Source organism: Nerophis ophidion, linkage group LG21 (assembly GCF_033978795.1).
Source record: "Nerophis ophidion isolate RoL-2023_Sa linkage group LG21, RoL_Noph_v1.0, whole genome shotgun sequence".
In the NCBI taxonomy this organism is placed as follows: Eukaryota; Metazoa; Chordata; class Actinopteri; order Syngnathiformes; family Syngnathidae; genus Nerophis; species Nerophis ophidion.
In genome coordinates this window covers 5126579-5138674 of record NC_084631.1, presented here as the reverse complement: position 1 = coordinate 5138674, position 12096 = coordinate 5126579, and the positions used below count along the sequence as shown (strand labels likewise).

Here is a 12096-nt window from a genome sequence, read left to right as displayed (position 1 = left end):
CCTGGCTCAAAAACGGTTGAAAAACACTGCTTTAGTGAGCAAAGTTTGGACACCACTGGCTTAATGGATAACCTATTTTGTTTTAAATTAGAACCATAACCGCTCTGTGTTAAAGCTTCACAACAAACAAAGAAACTCCGGCTGTGTTCCGGTGCTAAAGGCAGCTGCAATCCACCAACAGCATTCTTCTTTGACGTCTCCATTATTAATTGAACAAATTGCAAAAGATTCAGCAACACAGATGTCCAAAATACTGTGTAATTATGCGATGAAAAGAGACGACTTTTAACCACAAGTGGTGCTGGGCTAATATGTCCAATACAACCCGAGATGTGACAAAAACGCGTCATTATTCCGCGACGTTTTCAACAAGAAACTCTGCGAGAAATTTGAAATTGTAATTTGGTCAAATAAAGCGGCCGTATTGGCATGTGTTGCAATGTTAATATTTCATCATTGATATATAAACTATCAGACTGTGTGGTCGCTAGTAGTGGCTTTCAGTAGGCCTTTAATATGTATTCTTTTTTTTGGATCATTTCTACAACGAAGTGATATCAAACGTCCAAACTCACCCGTGTAGGTCCAGCTCATGTCCTCTGGAAGACAACAGAAGAGGAGAAAACTTACATTTTTTTATAGTTGAGAGTATTCAAAAAAAAAAATCCAAAGTTACAAATGTTTTCAAAAGCATCAAACAAAAACTACGTTGGACTGTATCGCCTCTCTACTGTACGTCTTTCGGCCAAATCCCCCCATAAAAGCCATGTTGACTATTATGTTAATGAAGTTCTTACCGACAGCAGCTGTCCACCAGGGGCCGAGACGCAAAAGAAGGATGAAAAGAAGCACCAGCAAGTCCATGTTTGCCTACACACGCATCGGTGAATAACCGCGGACGGAGGGATGAGGACTGAAGGGCGAGAGAGCGAGAGGGGGACAGAAAGGGACGCAGAGCGAGTGAGTGGGACTGAAAGGGAGAGAGAGAGAGAGAGAGAGGGAGAGAGGGGGACCAGCCAGGTCCAGCAACCCGGCCAGAGGGAGGAGGCGAGTATTTGGAACAGGTGCCACCAGGCAGTGATGGAGGACAAGACAGTGAAGCTGAGAAAAGGATGCTCAAAAGTAAAAAAATTTTTTTTTAAATAAGTCCATTCATCCATCTTCTTCCGCGTATCCGAGGTCGGGTCGCGGGGGCAGCAGCCTAAGCAGACAAGCCCAGACTTCCTTTTTTTTTTTTTTTTTTTTTTTCAACCTATTGTTACTATAACAATCTACAAGATTAATATAGGTTGCGGCTCTCTCTTCCCCTCCATCTTTCGTTAGTTTTTTTTTTTATTACACGCCTTACTCGTGAAATACTAAATTTGAGACATTATTTTCATCAAAATACGACTTGTATCGGTGATTTTTCCGCTGTTTTGCTTTGACTTTCAGAAATTGAAGGGAAAGTTTACATATTACGACTAAATCTACTGTAGTTTTCGTCGACCATAATCTGATGATATTTCGTCAACTAAAACTAAAATAATTTCAATAACTAAATTATGACTAAAACTAAATTACATTTTAGTCAAAAGACTATGACTAAAACTAAATCAAATTTTGCCGTCAAAATTAACACTGGTGTTGTGTCACCTCGAGATGCACGAGGACCAGACAGGCAGGAATTGCAGGTAAGAACTGGGTTTAATATACAAAAATAAAATAACACTGGTACAAAAAGAACAAACGAAAAGCGCACGATAAGCTAAGGCGAAACTTAGCACAAGTAAAGACATAAGAGGAATACCAACGTGACTGTTGCAAACGGCAAACAACGGATCAAGAATGAACTGAGGTCGAAGGCAGGCTTAAATACTAAAGTAATCATCGGAACACAGGTGCGTAACAAACAAGAGCAGGTGGAACAAATGAGAAACCATGGTACCAAGATAAAACCGGAAGTGCAAAAACTAAGAACAGGAAGAGTCCAAAACGATCGACAAGACACGAAAGGACTCAAAAAGCAAAACAATATATGATCCGGGCGCCGGATCATAACAATAGTAAGTAGTATATCATGCAAAAGGGCAGATTCCAACCATTGAAATACTTATTATCAGTATAGTTGAAGACCGGTTTAGCTCGGTTGGTAGAGTGACCGTGCCAGCAACTTGAGGGTTGCAGGTTCGATTCCCGCTTCTGCTAACCTAGTCACTGCCGTTGTGTCCTTGGGCAAGACACTTTACCCACCTGCTCCCAGTGCCACCCACACTGGTTTAAATGTAACTTAGATATTGGGTTTCACTATGTAAAGCGCTTTGAGTCACTAGAGAAAAGCGCTATATAAATATAATTCACTTCACGGTCATTTGAAAACATCACTGCACATCATAATGGCAGCTACACTTTCCATCTTAAAGATCCAAAAATGTATTTGGCGGGTTAGATTGAAAAGCTTAACTAACTAACCCAACTAACACACATGTGGCCCCCGGGCCTTAATTTGCCCAGGTCTGCCCTAAATTAATGGCAGCTGTGGTTTCAATGTAAAAAAAAAAAAAAAAAAAAATGTAGTAAATCAGAGCGGTATAGCTTGATTGGTAGAGCGGCCGTGCCAGCAACTTGAAGGTTCCAGGTTCGATCCCCCCTTCCGCCATCCTAGTCACTGCCGTTGTGTCCTTGGGCAAGACACTTTACCCACCTGCTCCCAGTGCCACCCACACTGCTTTAAAGGCCTACTGAAATGAGATTTTCTTATTTAAACGGGGATAGCAGGTCCATTCATTTCGCGATATTGCCATATTTTTGCTGAAAGGATTTAGTAGAGAACATCGGCGATAAAGTTCACAACTTTTGGTCGCTACTAAAAAAGCCTTGCCTGTACCGGAAGTAGCAGACGATGTGCGTGTGACGTCACGGGTTGTGGAGCTCCTCACATGTGAACATTGTTTACAATCATGGCCACCAGCAGCGAGAGCGATTTGGACCGAGAAAGCGACAATTTCCCCATTAATTTGAGCCAAGATGAAAGATTCGTGGATGAGGAAAGTGAGAGTGAAGGACTAGAAAAAAAAGACTAGAGGGCAGTGGTAGCGATTCAGATGTTATTAGACAAATTTACTAGGATAATTCTGTAAAATCCCTTATCTGTTTATTGTGTTACTAGTGTTTTAGTGAGATTATATGGTCGTACCTGTACAACCTGAAGGTCGGCTCCGCACCTTTCTTCAGCACCAGTCGACGGGTGGTGGCGATGCCCTTCTCTGCCCTTTGCGAGGGACCCTCTTCGAAACACGATCTTTCGAAATGATCGCTGCATAATACACTGTACTTTATGTGTGTGGTCCAATCCAACCGTGTTCGCTTGACCGCTCTGTTCCATAGTAAAGCTTCACCGTCATCTTTCGGGAATGTAAACAATGAAACACCGGCTGTGTTTGTGTTGCTAAAGGCGGCCGCAATACACCGCTTCCCACCTACAGCTTTCTTCTTTGACGTCTCCATTGTTCATTGAACAAATTGCAAAAGATTCAGCAACACAGATGTCCAGAATACTGTGGAGTTTTGCGATGAAAACAAACGACTTAATAGCTGGGAACGATGCTGGAACAAAATGTCCTTTACGTTTTCAGCAGGATATTTCGGCGGGAAATTTAAAATTGCAATTTAGTAAGCTAAAAAGGCCGTATTGGCATGTGTTGCAATGTTAATATTTCATCATTGATATATAAACTATCAGACTGCGTGGTCGCTAGTAGTGGCCTTTAAATGTAACTTAGATATTGGGTTTCACTATGTAAAGCGCTTTGAGTCACTAGAGAAAAGCGCTATATAAATATAATTCACTTCACTTCAGAAATAATAATAGATTTTACAATCAGCAACTGAATATAGTCAATTACAAAGTAAATAACCAAAGCAAAATGAACAGTTTTTACATTTCCATTGTCTCTGAAAACAGATTGTACCCAAAAAGCAGAGATGAGAGATTGAAAAAACGACAAGCGTCGTATGTGAAGAATAAAATGAACCAGGTGTCCAGAAATGGTTAGTTCTGCTTAGGAGTGCCCATGTTGTTCATCGGGACTCCATCGTGGACTGGCGTCTCTGCAGCCAGAAACGGAAACAAAGCAAAAGTTAGATTAAAGCCTCCTGTTGCCGCGGAAACGCGTCAACCACTTTTGTCGCCGTTCTATCAAAGTGTGGTCCTATTAGGGTTGTTTTAGTTTTTCCTCTGCGTGTCTTTGTTTCCTGTCAGCGCTTTTATTTTGGTCATTTCCTGCTGTTCTCCCTGAGCGCTGTTTCCCCTCCGCTGCGGCTGATTGGCACCTGGCCACACCTGGTGTCAATCACTCTCGTCGACGTTTTATCAAAGTGTGGTCATATTAAATTGTACGGTATACCGGTACTAGTATAGTATGGCAGTACTAATCAATCAAAAACGGTACTATTGTCAGGCTTTTCCTTGACAGTTTGGTTTTGTTTTAGTTTTTCCTGTGTGTGTCTTTGTTTCCTGTCAGCGCTTTTATTTTGGTCATTTCCTGCTGTTCTCCCTGAGCGCTGTTTCCCCTCAGCTGCGGCTGATTGGCACCTGGCCACACCTGGTGTCAATCACTCTCGTCGACGTTTTATCAAAGTGTGGTCATATTAAATTATACGGTATACCTGTACTAGTATAGTATCGCAGTACTAATCAATGAAAAACGGTACTATTGTCAGGCTAGTTCCTGACTGTTTGGTTTTGTTTTAGTTTTTCCTCCGTGTGTCTTTGTTTCCTGTCAGTGCTTTTATTTTGGTAATTTCCTGCTTTTCTCACTGAGCGCTGTTTCCCCTCAGATGCGGCTGATTGGCACCTGCCCACACCTGGTGTCAATCACTCTCGTCGACGTTTTATCAAAGTGTGGTCATATTAAATTGTACGGTATACCGGTACTAGTATAGTATGGCAGTACTAATCAATGAAAAACGGTACTATTGTCAGGTTTGTCCCCGACAGTTTGGTTTTGTTTTAGTTTTTCCTCCGTGTGTCTTTGTTTCCTGTCAGCGCTTTTATTTTGGTCATTTCCTGCTTTTCTCCCTGAGCGCTGTTTCCCCTCAGCTGCGGCTGATTGGCACATGGCCACACCTGGTGTCAATCACTCTCGTCGACGTTTTATCAAAGTGTGGTCATATTAAATTATACGGTATACCGGTACTAGTATAGTATCGCAGTACTAATCAATGAAAAACGGTACTATTGTCAGGCTAGTTCCTGACTGTTTGGTTTTGTTTTAGTTTTTCCTCCGTGTGTCTTTGTTTCCTGTCAGTGCTTTTATTTTGGTCATTTCCTGCTTTTCTCACTGAGCGCTGTTTCCCCTCAGATGCGGCTGATTGGCACCTGCCCACACCTGGTGTCAATCACTCTCGTCGACGTTTTATCAAAGTGTGGTCATATTAAATTGTACGGTATACCGGTACTAGTATAGTATGGCAGTACTAATCAATGAAAAACGGTACTATTGTCAGGTTTGTCCCCGACAGTTTGGTTTTGTTTTAGTTTTTCCTCCGTGTGTCTTTGTTTCCTGTCAGCGCTTTTATTTTGGTCATTTCCTGCTTTTCTCCCTGAGCGCTGTTTCCCCTCAGCTGCGGCTGATTGGCACCTGGCCACACCTGGCGTCGATCACTCTCGTCGACGTTTTATCAAAGTGTGGTCATATTAAATTGTACGGTATACCGGTACTAGTATAGTATGGCAGTACTAATCAATCAAAAACGGTACTATTGTCAGGCTTTTCCTTGACAGTTTGGTTTTGTTTTAGTTTTTCCTCTGTGTGTCTTTGTTTCCTGTTAGCACTTTTATTTTGGTCATTTCCTGCTTTTCTCACTGAGCGCTGTTTCCCCTCAGGTTGCGGCTGATTGGTGTCAATCACTCTCGTCGACGTTTTATCAAAGTGTGGTCATATTAAGTTGTACGGTAAACCGGTACTAGTATAGTATCGCAGTACTAATCAATCAAAAACGGTACTATTGTCAGGCTTGTCCCTGACAGTTTGGGGGGTTTTTTTCAGTTTTTCCTCTGTGTGTCTTTGTTTCCTGTCAGCACTTTTATTTTGGCCATTTCCTGCTTTTCTCCCTGAGCGCTGTTTCCCCTCAGCTGCAGCTGATTGGCACCTGGCCACACCTGGTGTCAATCACTCTCGTCGACGTTTTATCAAAGTGTGGTCGTATTAAATTGTACGGTATACCGGTACTAGTATAGTATGGCAGAACTAATCAATCAAAAACGGTACTATTGTCAGGCTAGTTCCTGACTGTTTGGTTTTGTTTTAGTTTTTCCTCCGTGTGTCTTTGTTTCCTGTCTGCGCTTTTATTTTGGTCATTTCCTGCTTTTCTCACTGAGCGCTGTTTACCTTCCGATGCGGCTGATTGGCACCTGGCCACACCTGGTGTCAATCAGCCCGCTCTTATTCAAACCTGCCTTGTCCTCCAGTCAGGGCTGGATTATTGTGGTGTCGATGTCACCACTACCTGTCAATGTCGTTAATACATATCGTTGCAGCTGTGTCTACTTCTGTCCACTCTGCTCATGCCATAGTTCCTTCGTGTCACAGTAAGTGTTTTTGTTCCCAGTCCAAAGTTCGCCTTTGTGCTAGTTTCTGTTCATTTCTGGTGCGCGCCTTTTGTTTGTTCTTGTTTTAGTGTTTAAAGATGAAATCATGTTTTCCTATTCAATTCTTGCCGCCTTCTCTGCATCTTGGGGTTCGTCAACGACACAATGTGACAACTATATCGTGCCATTGCTGGTTTACAAGCAGGGGAGCATGTTCGGCAGTGCGCAATCACAGAGCACTTACAAGCAGACACAGTGCGGAGACCGAAAAGGGAGAACGGACGCATTTTGGCTTAAAAACTAAAGATAAGGGTGAAGTTATAACACTGGAACACCCTCAGGAAGAGGTGCTTTAAGACATGGTTACTTCTAAATCACTAATTCTGGTCTCCATGGCGACAAATAAAGTAAGTTGCTTACAAGTATCATTATCACTGCAGGACGAGGAATAGCTAAACTTGCGTCACTACACACCGTTGCTCGGAGGCGTCAAAATGTAAACAAACGCCATTGGTGGATCTACACCTGACATCCACTGTGATGATACCAAGTACAATAGTTGATACTACTATGATCATGTCTTCTTTTGTTGTTGTTTTTATTATGTTTATTAAATCAGGAAATACGTCCCTGGACACATGAGGACTTTTAATATGACCAATGTATGATCCTGTAACTACTTGGTATCGGATTGATACCCAAATTTGTGGTATCATCCAAAACTAATGTAAAGTATCAAACAACAGAAGAATAAGTGATTATTACATTTTAACAGAAGTGTAGATAGAACATGTTAAAAGAGAAATTAAGCAAATAACAGCAAATGAACAAGTGGATTATTATTTTTTTTACAGTTCTTTATAATTTAGACAAAATAACGGAATGATAAATGACACAATATGTTACCGCAGACTAATTAGGAGCTTTTTTTTTTTTTTGCTTACTTACTACTAAAAGACAAGTTGTCTAGTATGTTGAATATTTTATTTCAGGACTAACTTGTTCTTCGATTGCAATAAAAAAAACGTATGTTTAAAGTACCGTAAGATTTTTTGTTAAAATAGTGCCATTTTTTGGGGGGTTCCTTTTATTTAGAAGAGTATCGAAATACATTTTGGTACCGGTACCAAAATATTGGTATTGGTACAACACTAGGTCATATTGACTCAAATACATGGAAAAATAAAAGTTTCAACACACTCCATGCTTGTCATTTAGATTTCAATCAATCAATCAATCAATGTTATTTATATAGCCCCAAATCACAAATGTCTCAAAGGGCTGCACAAATCATTACGACTACAACATCCTCGGAAGAACCCATAAAAGGGCAAGGAAAACTAATTCACATCCAGTGGGACGCCAGTGACAATGCTGACTATGAGAAACCTTGGAGAGGACCTCAGATGTGGGCAAACCCCCCCCCCCTCCCCCCTATAGGGGACCGAAAGCAATGGATGTCGAGCGGGTCTAACATGATACTGTGAAAGTTCAATCCATAGTGGATCCAACACAGCCGCGAGAGTTCAGTTCAAAGCGGATCCAAGACAGCAGTGAGAGTCCCGTCCACAGGAAACCATCCCAAGCGGAGGCGGATCAGCAGCGTAGAGATGTCCCCAACCGATACACAGGCGAGCGGTCCATCCTGGGTCTCGACTCTGGACAGCCAGTACTTCATCCATGGTCATCGGACCGGACCCCCTCCACAAGGGAGAGTGGGACATAGGAGAAAAAAGAAAAGAAGCGGCAGATCAACTGGTCTAAAAAGGAGGTCTATTTAAAGGCTAGAGTATACAGATGAGTTTTAAGGTGAGACTTAAATGCTTCTACTGAGGTGGCATCTCGAACTGTTACCGGGAGGGCATTCCAGAGTACTGGAGCCCGAACGGAAAACGCTCTATAGCCCGCAGACCTTTTTTGGGCTTTGGGAATCACTAATAAGCCGGAGTCTTTTGAACGCAGATTTCTTGCCGGGACATATGGTACAATACAATCGGCAAGATAGGATGGAGCTAGACCGTGTAGTATTTTATACGTAAGTAGTAAAACCTTAAAGTCACATCTTAAGTGCACAGGAAGCCAGTGCAGGTGAGCCAGTACAGGTATATATGTATGTATATATGTATATAAAGGTATATACAGTATAGGTATATATGTATGTATATATGTATATAAAGGTATATACAGTATAGGTATATATGTATGTATATATGTATATAAAGGTATACACAGTACAGGTATATATGTATATAAAGGTATATACAGTACAGGTATATATGTATGTATATATGTATATAAAGGTATATACAGTACAGGCGTAATGTGATCAAACTTTCTTGTTCTTGTCAAAAGTCTAGCAGTCGCATTTTGTACCAACTGTAATCTTTTAATGCTAGACATGGGGAGACCCGAAAATAATACGTTACAGTAATCGAGACGAGTCGTAACAAACGCATGGATAATGATCTCAGCGTCTTTAGTGGACAAAATGGAGCGAATTTTAGCGATATTACGGAGATGAAAGAAGGCCGTTTTAGTAACGCTTTTAATGTGTGACTCAAAGGAGAGAGTTGGGTCGAAGATAATACCCAGATTTTTTACCGAGTCACCTTGTTTTATTATTTGGTTGTCAAATGTTAGAGTTGTATTATTAAATAGAGGTCGGTGTCTAGCAGGACCGATAATCAGCATTTCCGTTTTTTGGGCGTTAAGTTGCAAAAAATTAGCGGACATCCAAACTGACCAAATTCACTCAAAGGCTGCTTTGACCAAAACATGAGGTCCAAACTCTGCATGTACAAAAAATTCAAAGTAAATCATCCATCCATCCATTTTCTACCGCTTATTTCCTTTGGGGTCGCCGGGGGCGCTGGTGCCTATCTTAGCTACAGTCGGGCGGAAGGCGGGATACACCCTGGACAAGTCGCCACCTCACAAAGTAAATCACTCTTTGTCAGTTTCATCCAATTGTTTGACCCAACTCATGAATGTTTGGCATCTCCATGGTCAATGTTCTGGAAAGTGGAAAAATGTCCCTTTGCAATTTCATCTAGAACCGGGGTGACCAACAACCGGCTCACAAGAGGAGTTTGCTAAGTATTAAAAAAAGAGATGCATTTTTTTTTTTTATGAAAGAAACTGCTGTTGCAAATGTGTCCACTAGATGTTGCAATAGAGCAGGGGTCACCAACCTTTTTGAAACCAAGAGCTACTTCTTGGGTACTGATTCATGCGAAGGGCTACCAGTTTGATACACACTTAAATAAATTGCCAAAAATAGCCAATTTGCTCAATTTAGCTTTAATAAATGAATTTATATATATGAAAAAAAAGGGTATTTCTTTTTGCTATTCGGTCGTACATTTTTTTTTCCTTTTACGGAAGGTTTTTTGTAGAGAATAAATGATGGAAAAAAAACACTTAATTGAACGGGGCGGTTTAGCTCGGTTGGTAGAGTGGCCGAGCCAGCAACTTGAGGGTTGCTGGTTCGATTCCCGCTTCCGCCATCCTAGTCACTGCCGTTGTGTCCTTGGGCAAGACACTTTACCCACCTGCTCCCAGTGCCACCCACACTGGTTTAAATGTAACTTAGAGATTGGGTTTCACTATGTAAAGCGCGTTGAGTCACTAGAGAAAAAGCGCTATATAAATATAAATATAATTCACAAGGGTTTAAAAGAGGGGATAAACGCGAAAAAAATTACGATTAAATTTTAATACATAATTTATCTTCAATTTCGACCGAAAAAAATGAAGAAAAAAATAACTAATTCTAATCTTTTTAAATAAATTACAAAACTTTATGGAACATCATTAGTATTTTTTCCTGATTAAGATTAATTTTAGAATTTTGACGACATGTTTTAAATAGGTTAAAATCCAATTTGAAATAAGATTTAAATTTGATTCTACAGATTTTCTAGATTTGCCAGAATAATTTTTTTGACTTTTAATCATAATAAGTGTGAAGAAATATTTCAGGAATATTCTTCGTCGAAAAAACAGAAGCTAAAATTAAGAATTAAATTAAAATGTATTTATTATTCTTTACAATAATAAAATAAAAGAAGAAGAAGGAATTAAGTAATTTTTCCTGATTAAGATTAATTTTAGAATTTTGATGAGATTATTCTAAATAGGTAAAATCCACTTTGACATAAGATTTAAATTTGATTCTACAGATTTTCTCGATTTGCCAGAATAATTTTTTTGAGTTTTAATCATAATAAGTTTGAAGGAATATTTCAGAAATATTTTTCGTCGAAAAAACAGAAGCTAAAATGAAGAATTAAATTAAAACGTATTTATTATTCTTTACGATATTACGAAATTGTCAGGAAAGAAGAGGAAGGAATTTAGTAATTTTTCCTGATTAAGATTAATTTTAGAATTTTGATGACATGTTTTAAATAGTTTAAAATCCACTTTGAAATAAGATTTAAATATGATTCCACAGATTTTTTAGATATGCCAGAATAATTTTTTTGAATTTTAATCATAATACGTTTGAAGAAATATTTCACAAATATTCTTCGTCGAAAAAACAGAAGCTAAAATGAAGAATTAAGTTAAAATGTATGTATTATTCTTTACAATAAACAAATAAAAGAAGAGGAAGGAATTTAGTAATTTTTCCTCATTAAGATTAATTTTAGAATTTTGATGGCCTGTTTTAAATATGTTAAAATCCACTTTGAAATAAGATTTAAATTTGATTCTACAGATTTTCTAGATTTGCCAGAATAATTTTTGGGAATTTTAATCATAATAAGTGTGAAGAAATGTTTCAGAAATATTCTTTGTCGAAAAAACAGAAGCTAAAATGAAGAATTAAGTTCAAATGCATTTATTATTCTTTACAATAAAAAAATTAATTTACTTGAACATTGATTTAAATTGTCAGGAAAGAAGAGGAAGGAATTTAAAAGTTAAAAAGGTATATGTGTTTAAAAATCATTTTTAATTTTGTATTTTTTCTCTAAAATTGTCCTTCTGAAAGTTATAAGAAGCAAAGTAAAAAAGAAATGAATTTATTTAAACAAGTGAAGACCAAGTCTTTAAAAGATGTTCTTGGATTTTCAAATTCTATTTGAGTTTTGTCTCTCTTAGAATTAAAAATGTCGAGCAAAGCGAGACCAGCTTGCTAGTAAATAAATACAATTAAAAAAATAGAGGCAGCTCTCTGGTAACAAAATAAGCGTCTCGGAAAGCTGGCGTGCACAAGTGATCCCTCAGAAAGCTGGCGTGCACATCACTTGTGCACGCCAGTTTTCCGAGACTCTGTATTTAGTTAGCGCAGGCAGCATGAAGCAGGGCTTTTATTGTGAAGATAGGAAATGTGCAGTCGGCCTTTAGAGTTTTGACGGAAGGTACGGCGCGAGAGTCTGTTGAAATAAAAAGTGTTTCTCGCCTTCCTCTCGGTCATATTTTCATAATAATGATCTTGCAGCAGCCAGCGTCATCTCACAAGACCCTCCGGTACCGTGAATGTCATTTAAGTGACGTCTTGGTGAAGATTGATGATC

The 12096-nt window shown here is 39.3% G+C and overlaps 2 protein-coding genes across 7 annotated transcripts in view; one reads left to right on the top strand and one right to left on the bottom strand.

Moving 5' to 3' along the window:
* Window positions 1-937, bottom strand: part of ca14 (carbonic anhydrase XIV) — a 67836-nt gene extending 66899 nt beyond the window's left edge. For all 6 annotated transcript variants that reach the window (XM_061881656.1, XM_061881659.1, XM_061881655.1 and 3 more), the window contains exons 1-2: window positions 798-937; window positions 576-599 (exon numbers count right to left, since the gene is read on the bottom strand). In XM_061881656.1, the coding sequence (XP_061737640.1) occupies window positions 576-599; window positions 798-864 (91 nt within the window). In that variant the 5' untranslated portion in view covers window positions 865-937. The remainder of the gene's footprint in view (window positions 1-575; window positions 600-797) is intronic.
* ciarta (circadian associated repressor of transcription a) overlaps window positions 1-12096 on the top strand; it is a 243471-nt gene that overhangs the window by 173636 nt on the left and 57739 nt on the right. The window lies entirely within an intron of this gene.